General features: G+C 40.4%; 1 protein-coding gene across 1 annotated transcript in view; it reads right to left on the bottom strand.

Moving 5' to 3' along the window:
* bahcc1b (BAH domain and coiled-coil containing 1b) overlaps window positions 1–24926 on the bottom strand; it is a 121072-nt gene that overhangs the window by 45148 nt on the left and 50998 nt on the right. Inside the window, exons 3-8 of the mRNA XM_063003000.1 lie at window positions 19915–20091; window positions 4691–4813; window positions 2529–4547; window positions 1918–2032; window positions 1337–1524; window positions 948–1106 (exon numbers count right to left, since the gene is read on the bottom strand). Of these exons, the coding sequence (XP_062859070.1) occupies window positions 948–1106; window positions 1337–1524; window positions 1918–2032; window positions 2529–4547; window positions 4691–4813; window positions 19915–20091 (2781 nt within the window). The remainder of the gene's footprint in view (window positions 1–947; window positions 1107–1336; window positions 1525–1917; window positions 2033–2528; window positions 4548–4690; window positions 4814–19914; window positions 20092–24926) is intronic.

Genomic DNA, 24926 nt, shown 5'->3' with positions numbered 1-24926 from the left:
GTGATGCGACCCAGTAGTAAACATGCCTCTGTCCCAGCATTTTAAATGTGTTACAGGCATCAATTTCTAAATTTGTTTATATTTAACAAAAATAATTAGTTTGTCATTAAAAACTCTGTTGTCTGTTTAAAAAAAGATGCAAGTGAATTAACAAACATGTATGTTTAGAATTGGTTTTTGCCTTGACCAGGAACACATTTAGAGTCAGCTTTCTGTTGTGTTGGACTTTTCTTTCTACATTACAGCAAAGAACAAAGTAAACAGTTCACACATACCACTTAAAAATGAACCACTTAAGGCCACACCAAAAAAAACTTCCTTTTACTCCCCCACTCACATGGTCATACAAAGAAGACCTGATGCATGAAGAACTGATTACTATGTACACATAATTCATCTGGATTATGACATGCAAACATTGACACTCTCTCACGTGGTACTATGAATTATACATTTATTTGCATTAAGCTTTCAAAGCACACCCTCAAACATGCACCCTCACGCACCTCATCCATGCATGAACACCTCATCTCTAATAAGCAACTGGCCAAACATATCAACCCCCTTCTTAAAATGATAATATGCTTAAACAATTTTCATAATTCCACTTTGTGCATTCAAATTGAGTATTACAATTGTTTTTGCACTAGCTCTCATTACCCTGATAATAGGATGTGCTACTACTGCTAGCATGTTGTAGTGACACATTTTCCACTGATTACAGAATGATAATAAAACATAACGCATAAAAGACAATTTGCAATCCTGGCAAGGCTAATGATTATAAAGAAGATGGATAGCTGTCGCATATTGATGGCCACAGTAACTATGGTAAAGACTTGCACTGTTCTGCACATGCAAAGTTCTTTTTTTAAATGAAACACAATGGCAAACATTTACAACTCAAAATCTGGTAATGAAGGACTAGTATTTGCTAGACAGAGTACCTAGGTGATGGGTGGCAGGGTGGGCAGCCGGTTCAGTGGGTAGAACTACCAGGGCAGCAGAAGGGTCTTGTGGCAGAGACAGGACAGGCTGTAGGGGACTGGGCATGGTAGCAGGGAAGCCTGGGGGCAAGTTCTGGTGCAATGCGGCATGACTCAGACCTAAACAACCCATCCACAGGAAAGAGAACTAATTAAACATTAACCAGGTTAAAATTATTAGGCTGTTTCTGGGATGCTGAAGGAAACCACAGTACGTAAAAGCAGCCTAGGCATAAACAAAAGGGCATGCTAAACCTAACAGAAGAGTCAACTCATTACAGAAAGGGCATACATACAACCTCTGAACATTAAACATTCCTATATATAAACCAAACCATGGGACTGCTTACCATAGGAGTGTCCAAGCCAGAGGGAGGGACTTCCTGTACGCGTCATCCAGTGATGATGAGCCGGGTGAGCATGTACAGAAGGATCAGCTCCTAATTGGCTTCCACCTGGCACCATTAGGTGAGAGGTCAGGTCTCCATGGCAACTACCATGGATGATTCTATCGAACTCAACCAGGTCCTTGTTTTCCCTGAACAGAGCAAGTACAAAAACTGTTACTACTACACATAACACAACTTTGCTTCTTAAACACAGGGCTGTTAAATATCTCTCACATTCTGAGTGTTAACAATGAAAATGTGTTCAGAAAAATATATTGGCTTCCTTAGGGTCTGAAAAGGTGAGGCAAACAACCAGAAATGGGTGGCAAAATCCAACCAATCAGCACTAGAAAGCATTTACTTGCTGGTCAGTCATATTTAATTATTTTGTATTAATGTGGCACCTTCAAATCACTGACATTCTTGTTTTATGAGAAAATTCGCTATAGTATTCTCAAATTTGTAACCACTGAAATTATCTAAAAAACTAACCACTGATTATTATCTAAAATGAAATATACACACACACATATACAACATACCTGAGAAGGAATTCTCTTTCCCTGTCCAGCGGATATAGAGACAGCTGTTCCTCAGACACACTCTTTCTTTCTTCCTCCAAGTCCCGTTGCAGTGGGTACACTGAGCGCCCCGCCCCTGACACAGAAATATGACTTAACAAGGCAGCTCACCACTAGGTGACAAGGTAAGTAATGAATTGTACTAAACCTAATGTCTAACACTATTCTGATAGACTGCAACCCAAATTTTGCAATGTTTACTTCAAATACGGCATTTCAGTATGAGGCATAGCATGAGTAAAACATCACTCGTACACAGTGTGACTGACCTGTGCACAGAACAGCAATATGACAACCAAACTTTCACTAAAATGACTAAAACACCCAATCTGTCATGTTCAAACTTCAAAAATGTCAGGATCAATTTGCACATTGCTGATTACGTGATTTGGCGACCAAAAATGACTAATTGCGGATTGTTCCTGTAATCACACATTCTTTTTCCATGTGTGGTTCCAAACTTTCACAATTTTCACTGCTAAACTGGTAAATGATACTTGCTTCAATTGAGCTCAAATGTACACACACACACACAACACACACACACTTTAGGCCTCCTGCTGATGGCTTACCCTTCATGCTGGGCAGCACTCTGCCGTGGCGGCTGTGGGTGGAATGCCTGTCTGGTGGGCGGCACAGTGGCTCTCTCTGCCTGGCGACTGCCACAGCTATGCCCACAGGGGGCTGCCGCACCTCCCCTTCCCCCTCTCCAGAATCACGGCCTGCCCGCTCTAAACGCTCACTCTCCCCAGAGGATGAGGCCCTTCTTGAAGGTAGGGTTTGCTTGCCCTCCTGTTGGGCACAGCTTGCACCCCCTCCATTCCTCTCACTCTTCTCATTCTTGTCTCTATTTGTTGCCCCCTGCTTTAGGCTGCCAAGGCCCCCGAATGGGCTCCTTTGGGAAAGCAGGTGGGGTTGATGGCTGCTGTACTTCATCAGGTTTTTCATGGCACTGTTTTCTGGCCCTTGAGGGCCTAGTAAAGGTTGCTGGTGGGAATGGAAAACAGAGTGGTCTCCTGTACTAAAAGAGGAGGACTTGCGTCGCTCATCTTCAGGTTGAGACTGCTGTCTTCCCTCCTCCCATGATGACAAAGAACCCGTCTGATGTCCAGTGTACACCTGTGCTGCTATTTCCATTTCTGGCTTTTGCTTGTCTCGAGAACTGTTGCTTGGACCCAGTTCTGGATCCTGTCCATTAACTCCAGTCCTGTTGTTATGCTGGTGATGATGTATCCTAGCTATTCTCTGGCTGTCCCGCTGGAGTATGCACCCGCTTTCACCACTGGCCTTGCCTTCTGATAGAACTCTACGAGGAGAATCTAACTGAGAACAGTCCCGAAAAGGTGGTGTGCTGACATATGAGCTGCTCTTAGACTGACAGCCATCCTTGGCACCCTGTGGCAGAGAGGGCTGATAAGCATTTGTCCTGGAGGAATTCTCAGTGGCTTCTAGACTGTAGGAATGGGCTGGAAGATTGGAATGTGGCTGGTGATCATGACTGTGCTGTGTCTGCTGTGGCAAATGTGGATGAGGGCCTATTGACCAGTCTGGACCCTTGTCTGCCTTTCCATACACATGTTGCTGTTGTTGGCTTGAAGGCTTTTTTTGGCAGGTACTAGGAGTTAGGAGGGGAGGCACTGGAGGAGGAGCTACTCTGCCTCCATTGCTGCTCCTTTCTGAAGCTTTGACCTTTCCTATTCCTTCTCCTGCTCCTTCTTTATCAACTTCTTCTAGAAGCTGACAGTTAGGATTACCCAGCTGAAATGGCCCACTGCTCCTGTCCCCTAGAGGCCCCACAGAGGGCACAAATGTGGGTCCTGTCACTTTCCGGTCTCTGCCTGCACCAGGAGCTATGTTTTTATCCTGAGCAGAAGACATGGTGAGTGGGGCTGGGGGACAGTATAAGTCTGGATGTGGGTGGTGATGGTGGGGATGAATCGGGTGTGGCCATGCTCCTCCAACTGCTGAGCTTAAGCCGAGGGGAGTGGGCATAGCATAGGACACTGGATGGGCATGACCTACCATAGCACTGTGGCGCAAGCAGTCTGACGTAGGCTCACTGATTCGCATCTCACCACTCACTTCTTTGCAACACATATTACCTCCACTTCCCTTGTGACTAGTCCCTAAGCTCAAGGCCCCTGGCCCCACGCAACTGGGTAGGGAGGAGGAACCTCTGACTGTTGTCCCTTGGTGAGAACCGGTATGGGTCTTGGTAGTGAGAAGGCAGGCACTGAAATGCTTTGGGTCATCTTTGTGCCTAGAATCGCCCTCCGGCCCTAAGGGATGTAGTTGAGGATGATGTGGATGGAGGTTTTGGTGATGGTGGGGGGCTGGAGAAGGTGAGTCATAGTGCTGGCGCTCCTTCACTTCCTGTTTGTTTTTTTCCTTTTCTTTTACCCCAACCGTAACACCACGCTCTCCTACATCTGGTTCTTTAGAGCTTTTCTGGGTGGCCCCCCCTCCTCCAGGCTCTCGCTCCCGGCTACTGGAGCCCAGGGGGTGGCTAGGGGCAGTCCGACTCAACGGTGGGAGGGTGTGATTGGTGGAAAGAAGGTGGGGCTGTGATGAAAGACTTCTGAGATAAAAATCTTTAAAAAAAAAAGAAAAGACAGTGTGGGAAAAGGAGAGGAGCGAGAAAAAGAACTCAGGTTATCGTCTGTTAAAATTCATGAACTGAAAATTTTTTTTAAGTGTTAATTGTAGCAAGACAGATGGAATGAGCTTCACACACCTTTTGAAGTGTTGTAGAATCGGTGCTGTCCGTAGAGAACGCCACTGTTTCCATGGTGATCTAGGGGGCTCATGGGAAGAAAGGTGGGGGTGAGACTTCCAGAAAATCGGGAATACCCCGGGGCTACCAAGAGAGAAACAGAGAGAGATAGTGAGAGAGAGAACTGTCAAGAGAGACAAACTAAACCTAAGAGTGACACACTTGGCCTTTTGCTGAGCTGTGGGAACAGCAAAATGAAGGTCCATGAAGCCCTAGAGCAGGGCAGAACCTTTCCAACAGTCTGATAAGAACATGCAGATGATGGTCTCCACCTGGCATTTCTAAAGAACTATACATCAGTTTTAAAATACTTTATAATGCAGATAAAACACTAATTGCATTAGTAACAGCCTCCAAATACTCTATTAGAGCTGAGCTATTTGGGTCAAGTGTTGAAACAATGTTAATTATTAAGTACGTTATTTTATCTCGACATCTCATTGTAACCACTGCTTGTAATCACAGCTTCGAGCGTGAGAATGTTTAAAATGCAAATATATGTGATGTGCTATGTTTTGTATACAAAATTCTTGCAACCCCTTAACTGCTAAAATTGGCACTTGCTTATTTCCTATTTTCTCAGCTAACGTAAAAATTCAAATACCCCTATACACAACAAGACAAGTCCGATACAGGGTGTTCTGTGCATATCTCATGGGTTTGAAGAAAGCAAACAGCATTTTACTTGACTCTGCACCTTCAAGGACACTGAACTGAATCCTTGGAAAGTGGAGGAAAATGTGGAATCTAGTCACATGGCTGAGTTGCAAATAGCAGCACAAGTCAACAGCCAATCAGCCAAGAACCACAGACTAGAGATGGTCCAGACACATGTTAGAACGGCTGCATTCATACAGACAGAATATGAATCTGAGAACCATATTTACTGAAGGGAGAGACTCTTGATATATACTGTATGGACAAGTAACAAAGCCAGTTTCCTTCTCCATCCTGCAATAGCTTTAAAAGCTTAATATCCACAAACTTTTTGATAGGTACAAATGTATTGGTATTGCTTCAAATAATGCTTTATATATTTTTATTAAAAGCTATTATTAATAAGAATATATCTGTGTAAGTTTGTATGTTTCTATTAAGAAATACAGTGGCCATTGTTGATATGCCATATTAAACAAACTAGCTGATACTTATTATTAAGCATTGTACATTCCTAATCTTTAAGATTTGCAATTTTGCTACTTTGCATAATAAGTATTTCTAGCTGTTATATGAAACTCTGTATTGTGTTATATATTGTAATGGGACGCTAAAGCGTATCAGGTAATAGTTTACTATGACGATTGGTCATCAAGTAAAGGAAACTTGCAAAATTTGCATCTATAAAAAGAACTGAGTACAATGAAAGGAAACACGCCTATAATCTTGTGCCTACAGACAGTTATTTAAGATCACTGTGTCAATGAGCAGATGTGTCTGGAGTTAATGAGTGGGTAAAAACAAGTGAAGAGAAACAATAGGGTGTAAAACATGCTGTAGAACAAGAGGCTGATCATGTAGAAGGGAGAGCGAAAGAGACGTAGTGTCTGAGAGGTAAAAGGAAGAGAGAAGGAACAAGAGCAAGCAAAAGATTCCCTTTGCTCTGTCTCTTCTACTAATTGACAGCAGAGGAGTGTCTGGCTGACAGTGACATCACAGGGGAGTCCAGATGGTTAATATGAGGCCTTCTGGCTGCACCTGTTTTCTACAGCCGCTGAATTTCAATTTTTACTCTCCCGAACAAAATGACAACAGCATACAGAGCTTAAAGCCATTTGTAAACAGGTGCGTGCCGGCATAGGTGTGTTTGTGTGTGTTTAAAGTGGCAGACGTGATAAAATCTATTGCATCTACAAAGCAGAATCTAAGTGTACATATATTACAGTTGCAAGTAGTTTCTGAACTCTTTGAAATGACATTTTATGTGTTATTTATGCAGAAAGTCATGTCATCTAATGTTCTTAAAGTCATAAAGTGCACATTCTGGCTGAACACACACACCATTGTAGTTTGGTTTCTTATTTAAGCACTTTGATGAATTAATTTGAAGTCCAGGCTTGAAAAAGAGGAAGAAGCAGCCTTTATTTGTCATGTATACATATAGACGTGTATACAGTACAATGGAATTCTTTTTCTGCATTTCCCAGCTTGTTTGGAAGCTGGGGTCAGACCGCAGGGTCAGCTATTGTACTGCGCTTTTGAAGCAGACCGGGTTAAGGGTTTTGCTCAAGGGCTGCATAGCAGAGGTTGGATTTGAAAGCTCCACCACTAGGCTACCACTGTCCCGTGGATGTGTATAAAAACTGTTAGGACTCTTTTAACAACAAGTACACTCAAACTATGATGCTCCCACAGATACACACTCAGAAGTAAAAGTAGTATTTTATGGCCACTGGGGTTATACCCTCCAGGGTCTGTGTTTTGTACCTTTAGTTTGTATATTATATTGTATTTTAAGGTGCATAATCGTAGCTCAAATTACTTTTAGGTACTGTGGATGAGATTTACAGTGGTGTGTTGTGCCTTTTTTACTCTAAATGTTTGAGCAATTATGCCAAAAAAAACAACAACATTTAGGTTAACTTAAAGAGTTTTTTTTCTGTGGGCAGTGGTTTCCTCAATGATGGCTTTTTGTTTACTGTTTACATTTCAGTAGTTGCATAAAACAAAAACCTTTAGCATTTCTACAGGACTTTTGCTGTTCTTTATTTCCTCCTTTGACACTGTGTATTCTTGGTGTGATTCTTCTCAGCATGCACACTTTAAGGAAAAGTAGTTAAAGTTCTACAATTATTAGACAGTTTGTTTTATGACAGATTAATAAACACCCAGGTCAGTCAGTCTTGTTTTGTTCAGGGCATGGGACAGACTCTATCTACTGGACTCAGACTTTATCTGCATTTTTATAGGAATGGATGTTGCTACAAAAGACACCTCAAATCCTATTTAATGGTCTGAGAAGTTTAGGAATGTGTTGGTTTGACCAAATGTTAAATAAAAGTAATTAATACAGAAATCTGTTTATTTCTGAAAAGTTCACAAATATTCTCATGTAACTGTACATCATAGAGGCAGTTTAAAAAGAGGAGAGAAAACCCTCATCATTTCTCCTTTCCACCAATTAATTTAAATGCTAACAATTAGATGTGAGCTTCATGACAGTCCAAAAGCAATCAGACTCTAATGATGTGCAATAAAACCCAGTGAGCCTCCACCAGACCACCACAGTCTATTATGCTGAGCCGAGTGAGAGCCCACTCCATACGGAGCCCACAGAGACCACACACACACACACGACAGAGTCTCAGAATTAGCTAGGAGAATTTCTATACTGCCAGTATATACAATCTGCTCGGTTAAGTAAAACATCTAAAATAAGCTCCAGGCTAAGTGGAGGGGATTGTGTGTGTGTGTGGGGGGGGGGGGGGGGTATAGATGAGTGAGGTAGACAAAGAAAGGTAGGCAGAGATATTTGATTTATAGATTTTTGGTTTGCCCCTCCTTACTCCTTTGTCCATCCACTTGGTCCATCATTTTGTGTTAAGCCTTCACTTGTTTTTGACCTCTTGTAAAAGTGCTGAGCATTTCAGCATAGCCTATGCTTACACACAGCACTGATGCCATGCACACCACACACACATACACACACACACACACACACACACACACACACACACACACACACACAAAACTCACACTCGTGTACAAGGAATTTTTAGCAATTTCCCTGCTTTCTTTCCCGACATCATACAGAAAAACCAAAAAGGTAAAGAGGATTCCGACCTTCCATTAATCAGCAGAGACTAACATTGCACTATGCTGGTTACTTTTGCTGGGAAAAATACAACATCCCATGTTCAGTTTACTAAAATGTTCAGTTTACTGACCAAGAACGACGCTTGGTCAGGGAGGTAAAAATTACCAAACCTGTTGGATGGGCAACTATCTCTGCAACAAAACTTAAACCAGGTTTTTTGATAGCGTAAATGTAGCAAAATGTAACCCACTGTTGAGTAAAATGCTAATGACAGCCCAACTTGGAGTTTGCTGAATGACGTAAAGGTTTTAGCAACATATGGAAAAGATCTCTGGTCTAATGAGATGAAAATGTAACATTTATGGAGAACATATGCATTTATGCATTAAGTCTATCATCAGTTGGGTAATACCCTCCTTATAGTAAAACATGGTGGGGGCAGCATCATGCTGTGGGGGTGCGTATTAATGGCAGGGACAAAAAAAACAGAAAAAACAGAAGAGAAGGCAACTGTTTGCCTTTCAACATGGCAAGTACCCAAAGCATACAGCCAAAACAGCAAGTGTAGTGTGGCTTTAAAACAAGTCTCTAAATGCTCCAGAGAGACCTGAAGTCAGTTTATAGATGCTTGTCATCCAGCCTGACAAAGCTTGAGAGAATCTGCCATGAACAATGAGCTAAACTGCCCAATTCTATTCTAAAGCTTGTAGGGACATACACAAATCTAAAATTGTTCGTTGCATATAGCTACCACTAACCATAATGCTAATTCATATAATTGCTATATAATGTGTTTTGGAATTAAACCTTTCCTTTACAATAAGTGATGTGCAATTTGTAAAACATTTAGCAATTAGTTACTGGTGTGATAATAATTATTAAATTGTGGCGCCCAGGTGGCACAGTGGGAAATTAAGCTAGCACACCAGCGCCGATATTCTGAACTCTTTGGCGTTGCCACTGGTCGGCTGGGCGCCATCTAGCGAGCATAATTGGCAGTGCCTGCAGCAGGCACATTTCTGCTAGGGTGGGATGACCGGACTATGTGGGTGGGGTCTTAAAACGCTGTGTAAGGACCCTGATTAGCAGATAGAGAGGCACCTGTGCAGAGTGCATAGGTAAAAAAGGGTTCCGCTAAGGGCTGCACGTGGGTCGGAAGAGGCATGAGCAGCAATATACCCACCTCGACTGCAATCAGGGATCCCCTAGCAGCAGAAGACAAACTGACTACGCTAAATTGGGAGAAAATGGGAGAAAATGCATAAAAAATAGAAAAAATAAATAAATAAATTGTGAATTGAATGTAAGGAAATCTATACTACAAAAACCTAAAAATAAAATATCATGATTCTCACTACGTTGTGTGTAAACAATCCTACAAAACTTGTGTAAGAAAACAGGGAAATTTTTTTTTTTTTATTTTACTTAAAAAAAACTGAAGGAATAAAGCATGAGGCAGACATGAACGTAAACCAGAATGAAAAGCAAGCATAAAAACACAAAGAAAAGTGGAAATTAGCATAGAAGAAAGTGTTAAAAGAATTGGAATAAGAATTTGAGGGATAAAACAGTAAAAAAAAAAAAACCTTAAAGTTATAAAAACAAAATAAAGGGATGAAGAAAGACAGAAGGGTGTGTAGAGAAAGTGTGAGAGGCAGATAAAAGAAACAAGGTGAGAGAAAAAAAAATAGTTTGTGAAAGAGAGAGGGAGAACAGGGTAGCAGATTTGTGCTGGCCGAATGCCAAACGCTGGATGTAGGCCAGCTGGCAGTGTGCCAATTGGGGCTTCCAGACTTCAATCCCTAAAAACAATCATTTGGACAGCGAGTGTGTTTGTACGAGAAGGTGAACATGCATTTGAGCGAGTCTGCATGTGCTCGGGTGAGCGATTAGCTCGCTATTATATTCACATTTATTATGAAATACACAAACTCTGCTTCTTTTTTTTCTCTCCCAGTCACTCTCTCTCTCTCTCTCTCTCTCTCTCTCTCTCTCTCTCTCTCTCTCTCTCTCCGAACACTCGCTCAGTGCATCAGTGCCAAGCGCTGCTTCCTCCACCAGCTGGGACATCAAAGTTGATCCCCATTTGCAGCTCTGAGCCAGCTTTCTCTCTCTCTCTCTCTCTCTCTCGTTCACACACTCCCTGACTCAGTTTTTGTTACAATATTTAGAATTAAGCTTGTTTTCGGAAATGGAAAAAGGAAATGTCTTAGTAATTTTCATATTAGTACAAATATTCATTCTAATACTTGCTGCGTTGCATTTTTACTCAGAAAACAAAAGTGCATGCTTAGAAATATACGCAAATTTAAAAAGCTGGAATCCCTTAGGGTTGATTTTTCAAATTGATTAAAAAAAAATTGCAGACTTGTTTAGCTTTAAATTACACTGTGGTTCAAAACTATTTGCACTTTTCTAATTGCCAGTTAAAGAGCTAAATTAGCTATTTGTAAAATGTACTTAGTAAAAAAACATTGTTTTAAAAATGTAGTAAAAAAGTAAAACTATTATTATTATTATTATTATCATTATTTTCATCAGTCGTTTCATCGTGGTCTGGGTCTTGGCAGGTTTAGTTCCACAGGGAAACACTGGGTGCGAGACAGGAATACCCTGGACAGACCACTAATCCATTGCAGGCCTTCGGCATTTGCATGAATAATATAATGAACTGACAAATTGGCCATTTAAGCAACTTATCCCTAGACTTAAATTTATGTCCAAGTGTGTGTGTGTGTGTGTGTGTGTGTGTGTGTGTGTGTGTGTGTGTGTGTGTGTGTGTGTGTGTGTGTGTGATACTGAAAACCTGTTCATCAAGATTTTACCCAGATGGGAAAACAAGTGTCGTGTTCACATGGTCAGAAGTATTTGTACAGTTGTTGGACATCCTATTGAAAAAATGTTGGTATTAAAATAAATTAACCTCTATGTGATGGTTCAGCTATAACAACAGCCATTCTAATTCAGCCTTTGTCTGATAGGGAAGACAAAAACGTCCTTCCTGCTGTCTTGGGCCTATTACACCGGCTAATTAAAAAAAATGGGTGCAATGGTAGCAGTTTACTGAGGCCAATATGCAGTTGGTCTGTTTTATGAGATGCTGCAGAGGCATTGCATGCTCACACACCTGACCGGGGGAGATAAAGTGATCACTGAGACCACCTGTCCCACCACAAACGGTTCAAATCCAAAAGAGGAGCCAAGAGGCCAAGAAAGAGGGGGAACCGCCAAAGCACACACACATATACATATACAAATATAAGTGCATACACAGACATACACACTTACTTACATGTACATGCCTACACACTGGTGTTCCCACATATGTACACAAATACATACGCAGACACAAAAACACATTCACGTACATGTATGCACACACATTTCTGCAAATGCACGAACATATGCACATGCATAACTACGCACACACAAGCACACACGGAAACCAGCTGCTCACCCACCGCTCACTCACCGTTTTACACTAAAAACCGCATGCACACAAGAGCAAATACACACATAAACTCAGTGGCACTGTTGGTTGTCTAGGTAGGAAGTAGGCAGTTAGGGGTGGGTTTAACTGAAAGGGTCATGAGCCCCTACACCCAATCTGGGGAAATCCCTCAAATGCCCCCGACCTGTTGGTATTCAGATTTCACTGATCTCACATTAGGAGTCTGAGGACATAGCTAAGTCTCCATTCATACATTAACAATCAGCAACATTGTTTTACCAGTATACTAGAGCTATCAGAATTGGATTATTTAAATCATGTTATCTGCAAAAAAGATTGCTGCAATATTACTGTCTGGTTTTTTTTGGAATGCATTGTGTTCATAATAAATGGCAGAGAATTTTTCACACCCATTTTTATATAAACTCTTTAGATAAACATCTTCTACACTATGACTGACTAACTACAGCTTTTCAGGAGGCTGTTTAGATTTCTGAAGCAACCACAGTGAACAGTAAAACTTGTTTATTTTGCTAAAATTGTTCTCTAAAAGAATGTTGATTTGCTGCTACTGCTGCTTTGTTTTGTAGGTGTGTGTGTGTGTGTGTGTGTGTGTGTGTGTGTGTGTGTTTTGAGACAGTGGTAGGCGTGAAGACACATACCGATTATAATTATTGATTATAATCCTTCAATATGTCCACAGTAGAGCAATAAATTTTTTTACATCCTGTCTAAACACCGGGTTTGCAGTCACTGCTAACATTTTCCATATTTTGTTGTAGCTGACTGTAGTTTACTTTTAATTGAAGTATGAAAAAATATGATGACAGAAAATTAAATCAATAAAAAAGAAAAAAACTCCTCAGTCACTGTTGAAACTGTTACTAAATAATGCCTCCCAACCAGCCGGTTCACTGTATTACAGTTTCCTACTCACAGCCTTATCAGCAAATACAAATAACATAAGAGCATACACCATGTAAACTACACACACACACACACACACACACACACACACACACACACATTTGAACACAATAACCGTCTAAAGCATCTCCATCTGTCTCAGTCTCCGTGGGGGGTTGCATGCATCAAATAAAACTCAAACCAAATTTAAAATGAGTCTCTCTTCATTTGCCTCCCCCATTAACCTGTTTTTCTCCTTTCTGCCCCTTGTCTTCTTCCTACACACACACACAGTGTGTCCTTGCAGGTCGGTGGTGGTGGTGGTGGGGTAAGCTATGCATCGTCAGTATAAATGTGTTGTCTCTAAGGAAAGCAGAGTCGGTTAATTGTGTGGCTCATTTTGATGACATGCTCTTTATGCAAATGGTAAGGGGGGGGTAGTAAACCAGGGGAGAGGAGACATGGAGTGTTACCGGGGGAAATGGAGCCATCCAATCAACTGCTCCAAGGGGCTTAATGCAATTAAAGCCTGATTCCAATAATGACCCTGATCAACATAATAGAGGCATCCACATCATTACAGACATATTCTGTTATCATTATTATTACTGTTGTCATTATTATTGTTTTTATTATTATTATACTTTTATTTTTAATTAGTCTGTCACTGCAGAAAAAGCATTACATCAAACCTGACACATAAAAAAGACAGCAGTTGTGTTTATCTCTCCCTTCATTCTTTACATATTTTCTGACTTACATAGACTAACATGAAACTGGGCATTCCGATAGTATTTCAAAGTCTTGCATCATTATGCACCTTTCTAGAGAGAGTGCTGCGGGTATCTTTAACCTTGATTGATTCCACGCTTACAAAATGGAATTGTAAGTTAGAACGATAAAACTTTTTTTCACAGGTCAGAAATAACCCTAGTGAGGAACAGTGTGATTGTGTTTCACTTTTAGTGATGCTGTCAGTAGCGGATCTAAATATTTTTATGTTGTATAATCCTATAATAAAAAACAAAATATGATTAATATAACACCAATGTACTTGAAAAGGCATGTCTTCTTTTAAAAATATATAATATATAGCAGTATAGGGGACCAAATAGGACCAAATATACTTGGGAGTGCTTTCTCATGTTGCACGAGCAGCAGTTGGAAAATAGATGGAAAGTGGTGTAAGGGAGCATGTGTTTGGCCTGTTCCTCACAGACTGCTAGATGTTATGCAATCAGAGAAATATAGCAAGTACGTGGGAACTGGCACTGACTAAACTGTTTAATTTAATTTTATGTATGTATAATTTGTTTAAATTCTATTCATTTAAATTATCCTCCAGGCCACCCAAGGAGGATGGGGGTACCTGCTGAGTCTGGTTCCTCTCAAGGTTTCTTTCTGTATTTTTAAGGGAATTTTTCCTTGTCACTGTCAGCCTCGGCTTGCTCAAAAGGGGTTTTTGGTCTGTTGGTCCTGGATTCTGTAAAGTTGCTTTGAGACAATGTTCATTGTAAAAAGCACTATACAAATAAACTGTGGAAAATGGGGTTTTAAAAATATATTTGTAGTGCTTAATTTTCCCGTTTACATTTTTTATTCATCTTTTTCATCACACTCTTAATCCTGGCCAGGTTCATGGCAGCTCCACTTCCAGTAGGAAATACTGGATTCAAGAACCCTGGACAGAGCCACAAACCCTCAAAGGGCTTTCGGCCATCCTTCCATTCCCTTAGATATAGCCAACCATGTATGTGTAGACCAGGATCTCGGCAGTGGTGGGCTAGTGTAACACAATTAAATTTGTGTATTTGTTTAATGAGAACATTTATTTTATTTATGTTCACTACTATTTGCAGGGAGCTACATACATGTTATACATCAGGAAATGTTCCATAACCTTAATGCCATTTTTGCCACATCATCAAGCTTTTTCATAACAGCGTGCATTCACCCTAACCTGTCTCGTTCTCTCTCTCATACACGGACTCTCTCTCTCTCGCACACACACACACACACTCAGAGATTTGCTCAGTCAATGAGTTACAGTGGTGCTGTAGCTCGGGTGCCAGCAGCAAAGCCCCACTGTGCAGCCTGCCAACAACAATTACTGTTCCACCCTGCCAGCTGCCAAGAGCTCCAGAGATACAGAGCACTTAACCCACACCGTACCACACACACAGACACACACACACATACACGAGCATACACACACATACACATAGACGCTTTGTTTTATACATGATGTACATTGGGTATAAAAAGTCCTCACACCCCTGTTAAACTGCCATATTTTTTATGTAAAAAAGAAATCAGACCAAGATGAATGATTTCAGATTTATTTCCACCTTGAATGTGATCTATAATCTGTACAATTCAACTAACAACAAACTGTAAAGGTTTTGTGGAGAAAAATAAAAATAAAAAAATAAAAATGTGGGGTTGCATAGGTGTACACAGCCTCTTATAATTGGGTATGTGGCTGTGTTCAGAATTAACCAATCACATTCAAACTTATGTTAAATATTTTTAACATAAGTTTAGCTCTTCTAGAAGGTTTTTCCTGATAATTACTTGAATCTTACAGCAAAGGCCATGGTCCACAGAGAGCTTACAAAGCATTAAAGTCAGGTCAAGGGTACAAAATATTTCTAAGGCATTACAAACACCATGGAACACAGTGAAGATGATCATCAGTGAGTGAATAAAATATGGAACACCAGTGACATTAGCAGGAACTGGACCTCATTCCAAAACTGATGTAAAGACAAGAAGAACATCAGTCCGGAAGGCTGCCAAGATGCCTAGAGCAACATCAAAGGATTTGCAGGAACCTCTGGCAAGTAGTGGTTTTGTACTACATGTGACAACAATCTAGGTATTCTTCATATGTCTGGGCTGTGGGGTAGGGTGGCAAGATTTTACAAGGAAAACATCCAAGCCAGGCTACATTTTGCAAACACCTAAATCAAGTTTACAAAAGCATGTGGGAAAACGTGTTATGTGTTAAGTATGTTTGGCACAAAACAACACTGCACATCACCAAAAGAACACCATACCCATAGTGAAACAATCCACTGTATGCAGTAAGGTTAACGCTAAAAAACAGTAGTAAAGTGCTAAATTTGGATCAGACAACTGAATGCAGAAAACTCGTATGCGTGTATAAAACCACCACACTCAACCTCAAACACCTGTTTACAAAAAGACATCAAGCAATAAGCATACACTGAACTTTTACATTATTTAATATATTTATGTTAACCTGTGACACATGGAAATGTAGACTGCAACATGTGATCCTGTTTTTCCAAAATAAATAAATAATCACATTTAATAGATCTCAAGTCGCACAGTGGCTTGGTGGGTAGCACTGTCGCCTCACAACAAGAAGGTCCTGGGTTCGATCCCCAGAGGGGCGGTCCGGGTCCTTTCTGTGTGGAGTTTGCATGTTTTCCCCGTGTCTGCATGGGTTTCCTCCGGGAGCACCAGTTTCCTCCCACAGTCCAAAAACATGCCGTCAGGTTAATTGGAGACACTAAATTGCTCTATACGTAAATGGGTGTGTGTGTCTCTGCCCTGCGATGGAATGGCGCCATGTCCAGGGTGTTACTGTGTGCCTTGCGCCCATTGAAAAGCTGGGATAGGCTCCAGCACCCCCCTCCCCTCCCTAATTGGATAAGCGGTGAGTGGTGAGTAAGATCTCAAGGCTCAGTCACAGCACTTTAGTTAGAAGAAACATGCTGCACCTTGCATATGTACAGTGTATCACAAAAGTGAGTACACCCCTCACATTTCTGCAAATATTTCATTATATCTTTTCATGGGACAACACTATAGACATGAAACTTGGATATAACTTAGAGTAGTCAGTGTACAGCTTGTATAGCAGTGTAGATTTACTGTCTTCTGAAAATAACTCAACACACAGCCATTAATGTCTAAATAGCTGCAACATAAGTGAGTACACCCCACAGTGAACATGTCCAAATTGTGGCCAAATGTGTCGTTGTCCCTCCCTGGTGTCATGTGTCAAGGTCCCAGGTGTAAATGGGGAGCAGGGCTGTTAAATTTGGTGTTTTGGGTACAATTCTCTCATACTGGCCACTGGATATTCAACATGGCACCTCATGGCAAAGAACTCTCTGAGGATGTGAGAAATAGAATTGTTGCTCTCCACAAAGATGGCCTGGGCTATAAGAAGATTGCTAACACCCTGAAACTGAGCTACAGCATGGTGGCCAAGGTCATACAGCGGTTTTCCAGGACAGGTTCCACTCGGAACAGGCTTCGCCAGGGTCGACCAAAGAAGTTGAGTCCACGTGTTCGGCGTCATATCCAGAGGTTGGCTTTAAAAAATAGACACATGAGTGCTGCCAGCATTGCTGCACAGGTTGAAGACGTGGGAGGTCAGCCTGTCAGTGCTCAGACCATACGCCGCACACTGCATCAACTCGGTCTGCATGGTCGTCATCCCAGAAGGAAGCTGACACACAAGAAAGCCAGGAAACAGTTTGCTGAAGACAAGCAGTCCAAGAACATGGATTACTGGAATGCCCTGTGGTCTGACGAGACCAAGATAAACTTGTTTGGCTCAGATGGTGTCCAGCATGTGTGGCGGCGCCCTGGTGAGAAGTACCAAGACAACTGTATCTTGCCTACAGTCAAGCATGGTGGTGGTAGCATCATGGTCTTGGGCTGCATGAGTGTTGCTGGCACTGGGGAGCTGCAGTTCATTGAGGGAAACATAAATTCCAACATGTACTGTGACATTCTGAAACAGAGCATGATCCCCTCCCTTCGAAAACTGGGCCTCATGGCAGTTTTCCAACAGGATAACGACCCCAAACACAACCTCCAAGATGACAACTGCCTTGCTGAGGAAGCTGAAGGTAAAGGTGATGGACTAAACCCAATTGAGCACCTGTGGCGCATCCTCAAGTGGAAGGTGGAGGAGTTCAAGGTGTCTAACATCCACCAGCTCCGTGATGTCATCATGGAGGAGTGGAAGAGGATTCCAGTAGCAACCTGTGCAGCTCTGGTGAATTCCATGCCCAGGAGGGTTAAGGCAGTGCTGGATAATAATGGTGGTCACACAAAATATTGACACTTTGGGCACAATTTGGACATGTTCACTGTGGGGTGTACTCACTTATGTTGCCAGCCATTTAGACATTAATGGCTGTGTGTTGAGTTATTTTCAGAAGACAGTAAATCTACACTGCTATACAAGTTGTACACTGACTACTCTAAGTTATATCCAAGTTTCATGTCTATAGTGTTGTCCCATGAAAAGATATAATAAAATATTTGCAGAAATGTGAGGGGTGTACTCACTTTTGTGATACACTGTATATAGGCAGTATGATAACCTAGCATAACTGATACTTTTAACTGTCTTATGGTGATTAGGACATGGACAAATATGTATGCATTATTCCACTACACACAAAACTTCTGATCTATGTTTACCAGCTTAAGACAACTTTAACCGTATCAGAAATAACATTTAAAGCAATGACGATCAATATTGTGGTACCACTGTTTTTGTTTCTTTGACAGCTCGTATTACACTCAACTATTTTCCGGTTACTTTCGAAAAATTGAAGTGATTACAAATTGAAACAACAATACTGTACTGAACATATCAACAATACTCCTAAAATGATTATTTACAAAAAATAAGAAGAAACATTTAATTCATGGACACCAAAAGCATAAAAACCACTGCATATTATTAAAGAGAGTTTTTCTATTCTTTTAGTTTTTTCTTTGTGCTGTAAAAACGCTGTGCTTGGGAAATAAAACTGTGCAGGTTATGCAGTAAAAAGCATTATGTTGTTTTTAATGACAAAAACACAGCATCAATAAGCCAGAGTATTCTGTAATTCAGTTGACTGCATGTTACTAATCAGCTGTGGTCACTGCCGCAAGCTTCTTTTTTTCTTAGCTTCTATTAAACACCAGTGGATCCTGAATTACACAGTTTATATCATTATTAACAGTCCAGTACATGTTTCCATATTAAATCAGATTTGATCAATATCAAAGCACTGAGTATTTGCCAATACCAATACTCATCTGATGATTACATCCTCACAATAACAGGACTTATATCTGCAGACATGTTATGCAGAGCAGTATAGAGGTGTTCTGGTGGTGTATATTAAAACATCTGAGTTTTTTAGTTGGTGTGGAAGCCATTTGTGCCATGTAAGTCAAAATCCCAATGCATTCACTGCATAAAATATGCCAGAGGAATATGTGAAATCTGCTCGTCATTTTCTTTGGCTGGTGTAGCCCCAGACACTAAAATGTAGCATCTAAAAAGGACATTTCAATTACTATGATTAACGTATTCCTTTAATACGTTTTGGTCATTCAGGCAGTCATTGTTAAAAGATGACATTTACATTCATGGCACTTAGTTGACACTTTTATTCTCAGCGACTTACAAATGCGATGCAATACAATTCAAGCAATTGAGGGTTAAGGGCCAATGTTCAATAGCCTATCTTGACAGCGTTAGGCTTGAACCAGCAACCATCTGATAACTAGTCCAGTATATTATCAACTAAGCTACCACTGCCCAGTTTAGGAAAGCAAAACCAACAGGAACAATACTTATCAAAAGATTTTTTTCTTACCCATTTCATTTTATCCTGATCAGAGTTGCAGTAGGTCCAGGTCAATTGAAAATTATGGGACGCAAGGCAAAAATTCAATAAATCAATGGCCATTTATGCAAATTTTTAATAGCTTCAAAATTATTAGGGTAGTAAGGATTTATGTAATACTCATTCAAGATTAGAATCAACCAGGAAAAGAACAGCTGTTACATCTGGTATAACAACTTCACCTGAATCATCCATCGCTGGCACGCAATAGTTTAGGGAAAGTGCACTGTTTACACAAGACTGTGATAAGTATTATAAAGTACGTGTGTAAGATCACGTGTATATGTACAATATATTCTCACAGTTCTGACACTGCTACACACCCACAACAACAAAAGAAGCCTCTAACTACATCTGAACCAGGAAAAAATATTCAGAATAAGAAAGGGGTTTTTACCTTCATGTGGGTGTGGGAACCAGATCTGAGACGGTCCAGTGGAGTGGGGTCCACCGCGGTAAGGGGGAGAGGAGGGAGAAGACGGGGGTCCGGAGGAGTGAGATGGTGGTGAACCCAGACTGCTGGCTAGGAAGGTGCCCATGAAAGAAGCAGAGGAGTTGGCCATTAATCCAGTGCCTGCAGGACAGAGACAAGCAGAGACGGCAGGATGAGACAGTGAAAGGAATTATAATGATGTTTTTACATTGAATGTTGAAACAAGATTACACATTTGAAACCTACTGATTCAGAAAGCATACGAGGATTCATTGCTGTGATATATAGAAAATCAAAGGTGTGAGTAACCAGAAACAAAAAGACTTAAGTGGGCAAAGCAAATATTTTGGTTAACAGGCCATACTTATGCTACAGCATATATTCACAGTTTAAACCAAGTCTATGTAAAGCAGTAAAAGGTTGTGCTAGCAGTTAAAGTAAATTAAAATACTGGACTAGTAATAGAAAGAATGCTGGTTCCATCAGGTTGCCACTGTTAAGGCCTTGAGTAAGGTCTTACCTTTTAAAAAAAAATTTAAATTAAATACCTTTTTTAAATGTACCTAAAGGTGCATTGTGAGAAAAGAAAGCCATAAATCAATTTCTGTGCAAAACAACAAGGCATAAATCAGTAAATTACTGCATATCCATTCTTAACAGATGTTCCTAGACTGTTGTCTACTTGTACTGGAATAAGGAAGTGCTTAACTAAAAAAGCACTTCAGCAAGTCACTCTTGATAAGAGCATTTGTTAAATGCTGTAAATGTAAAGCAGCAAATCACAACACAGATCTTCATTTACCATCTTTTTCATCCTACTATCAACTGTTTTGTAAAAACATGCTTTAACCAAATTAGGCTTTAATTAATCTTTTCTTTCACAAAATCAAAAGTTAATCTCCTGTCTGAGACTTGAATACCAGTCTCTGTGAAAGAAAAAAACTAAGAAATAAAGAGAGTAGAAGTTAAATAGGAGAAGGGAGATGAGGGGAGGAAAAGGAGTACAGGGAGATTTATAAAGAACAGGAAACTACCAAAAAGAAGTGGAATTACATTCGTGGCACTTGATACTTTTATCCAAAGCAACTTACAATCATGGCTGAATACAATTAAAGCAATTGAGGGTTGAGGGCTTTGCTTAGAGGCCCAACAGTGGCAACTTGGCAGTGGTGCGATTTGAATCCACAACCTTCTGATTACTAGTCCAGTACCTTAACCACTAAGCTACAAGAAACAGAAGCAAGGATAAAAGAGTGGGTATGTGGAAGAGAAAGAATTGATCTATCCAAGAAGAGTATTTGAGAGTCTCGGTGCTGTGTGCTGCAAGAGATGCTTCCCATGATTAAGCTCCTGTGATCGTTTAGCCGTAGCAGCCCAGCCATGAGCAAAGACACCCCCCCATCAGTTTGTCTTACACATGCACAAACCCACATTTACGCTGCCCGCACAAAAAATCTAACCAAACTATCAACAAAACACTGCTTTGCATTATTTAGCAACAGTATGGCATGTACAGAATAGTGAACACCACAGACAAGAATTAATAACAATAAATAAGATCAGTTGAATTAGCATGGAAAGTGGAAAGCAAGTGGAAAAAGAGTGAGAAAAAAATGGGAAAGCAAAAAGCTTAGCAAGTTTTAAGTAAAAACGTGTTTATATATAAAACTCAATTCCTATTTAAATAATGAATTTTTTTGTGAAACAATGAAACAATTTATGATCGAATTAAACAAGCAAGACAAGCAAAAATAAACAGCCATTCATGTAGTCAGGTCCTGTCCCTTATATAAAAATGTTTACAATTTACAGTGGGTGGCATAGTGGCTCTGTGGGTAGTACTGTTGCCTCACTTGGAGAAGAACCTAGGTTTGATTCCCAGTGCATGTTCTCCCCATGTATGTGTGGAGTAGGGCTGAGCGATTTTGCAAAAAAAAAAAAAAATCTCGATTATTTTAAAATTATAACCGATTGTCGATTACGATTTCGATTTTTTTTTTTCTTGTATAATGCAATTGAAATAAGACTCAAATTTCTTTTTTTTGTGTTGTAATTTAAAAGAAAATAGTAACACCACCACCTAAAATTATCCTTTCAAGGGACTCAAACTTTATAACAATAACAATATCACAATAATGAACTAATTAAAACAAAATAGAAATCTGAATTATCTACATCCTTTATAAGAATAGCTCTTATTTTAAATATTGTGCAGCAGAACCACCTTACATTAGAAAAAGAACTACAAAAAGTTCTTAACAGGTTTCTTAAAAAGAACACGAGCCTGTACTGTTTCCACCACTGAGTGAGTCTGTATCAGTATCTACACTGGGGGGGGGGGGGGGGGGGGGGGGGGTTCTGCTTCTAACTATATGGACTACAAATCCCATGCTCTCACGGACTGTCACGTGTCCCGGTCAGCCAATCCTGATCGCGCTCACCGGAATTTTGCTTCAGTTCAGCGGTGTTTGATTCAGTGAATCTTAATTAAACTCTTCTGTTTGTGTCTCGATTTGCCGATCGTGTTTGCGCTCCTTATTACTGAATCGAACCGTTACCGTGTATAATCCTTGTTGTCTTCCGTTTACTGTGTAGTTTATCCTCTGGTTTTGGACTCTATCTGGTTTTGTACACTATTTTTGCCCTTTTGATATTAAACTTTCCCTGATTTATATTCCGCGAGCGTCTGGTCAGTTTCTGCCTCGTGACATGTTGGTATTTTAATGAAAATATAAAGTATGTAAACAATCGCGATTGTCACATTCTAACATCGGGTGAAAACGCTCATCCGAATTAATCGTGAAAATCGCCCAGCCCTAGTGTGGAGTTCCTCCAGATGCTCTGGTTTCTTCCCAGAAATCCAAAGACATGCAGGCAGGTCAATTTGAGCTACTAAATTTGCCCTAGGTGTAAATGTGTGTGTGTGTGTGTTTGCCCTGTGATTGACTGGCGAACTGTCCGGGGTGTTGTCTACCTTTCGCCCAGTGAATTGGACCCACCACAACCCTGAATAGGATAAAGCCGTGGTAAAACAATGAATGAATGAATTTACAGTAAAAACAATAAAAGTATTCCTTAACAAAAACTCACTCCGAGTTGGCTTTATATTTTTCATCTCCCAGCACTGACCTTAGGGTTGTAGCGTCGGCACAGGCTTTACCCAGAAAGCCTTGCGGCAGTGGTGTCTAAGCTCACCGTAGCCGTGTATCCCGTTGTTGGGAGTGGGGTGGCTGCGGTGAGGGTTGGGTAAGTAGCTTATATGTTTGTCTGTTGTATGAATGTATGTGTGTATGAATGGGTGTCTGTCCCTAAACCACTGAATGAACTGCCAAAGGCAGCTCACTTGCGGCCCTGACGCTATCCTTCCTGCTCGCCGGCGCCACAGGGTGTTTAAAAATCCCAACAACACTGCTGCACCTGATCGACTCAAACCATTACAACACACTACCATGTCATTACCACATTAGTGTCATTGCAATGCTGGAAATGTTCCAGCACCCAAACAACATCTGGTCAATAGGGGTTCTACAGTAAATTATGGAAAGGGGGAGTAACAAAGTGTACAAAGCAACAACTAGACTGCAGTCAGTAATTCTATACTCACAACATTCATTTGTACAGTATATGTAGCTTATAAAATAATCAATGAATATATGTATCAGATACATGGACCTAATAAAGTAAGGAAATGCAACTCTTAATCTAGTCTTTAAATATCCACAATGCTTTTCACACAATGCCCATGTCATATTAAAATTTTGATCTGTGTGTAGATTTACATTTAAACTACAGCTTTTATGTTAATTTAACATGTTTTCTTGGACATAAGTGACAATACCAGCTAGTAAAACCTGATAATGGAGAAGGAAATAGCAGCAGAGAATGATAATGAAAGGAGGAAAGAACAGACAGCGTGTCTTCTTTCCTCCCCTGAGCTTTGGGGTGCCTGGGGGTGGCAGTTCCTTAGAGAGACACCAGATTAGCCCTCCAACGGCTAAATGCAACACCTGCCAGCTCACTATAGGTGAAGCCAGTATAACCGGGACTGATTTACATCCATTATTAACAGCACTTACTTCTAGAAATGTACTGTACACACAGGTAACACACACATTCCATTACAACATAGTGCACAGTCATGTACATTCATGTAAAATAGATTAATCCACTAAGTGCAGCACATCAATTACATTTATCTAAACTGAAACAGGCTTACAATGGGTCCAGATACATTTATATAGTTCACGTAGAGTTCAAGTGTATAGTGCATGTATACAACACAAATACACACATTTATATTCCACACGCAGGCACTCATACATTCATATGCTGAACACACTCATATGCTGTACAAACAAGAAAGGCAGGCTGATCAAATGGATACTCTAGGGGAAAAGCAAATGCAGAGGAAGAATGAAAGACAAGCATAATGAGCTGGGAGTGAAATGGGGTGTGAACAAACGTACAAAAACGACTGTGTTGTATAGTGTTTATTCCCTTTCAAACAACAATAAAATAAAACACAAACGTTAATGTTTAAATAAGTCAAATTACTATGTATGCAAATGCTCCAGATGCCGTGCCAATATTTGTGCTTTATTAAGCTCAAAATGTAATCTAATTTAGCAATAAGGTGTTCATTATAAATTATTCACACTTGATCTTGTGCAGTGTGTGGAATAATTTAATCAGCCATTAAATGTACAAATTACATTTTTAAGATTGAGTCTTTTTGTGCATTCTTTGGGGAAATAAATTGAAGCTGTAGGTTTCATCACTTCGAGGTGTTTTGTCTCTCTGCCCAGTTTTCTTTATTCGTAAACGACTTTGAGCTGAGCTGAGGTGAAACGGAGGGAGTTTCATTTCCTAAACTGGTAAAAGTTCATTAAAGCAAGGGGAGAAGAAGGAGGTTAAAGGAGAACTTTAAAGGTGTGAAATTAGAAAATGAGCACTAGCAAAATATAAACAGTGTGCAG

The sequence above is a fragment of the Trichomycterus rosablanca genome, chromosome 10 (assembly GCF_030014385.1).
Source record: "Trichomycterus rosablanca isolate fTriRos1 chromosome 10, fTriRos1.hap1, whole genome shotgun sequence".
Classification (NCBI taxonomy): domain Eukaryota; kingdom Metazoa; phylum Chordata; class Actinopteri; order Siluriformes; family Trichomycteridae; genus Trichomycterus; species Trichomycterus rosablanca.
This window is presented reverse-complemented; position numbering and strand designations above follow the sequence as displayed.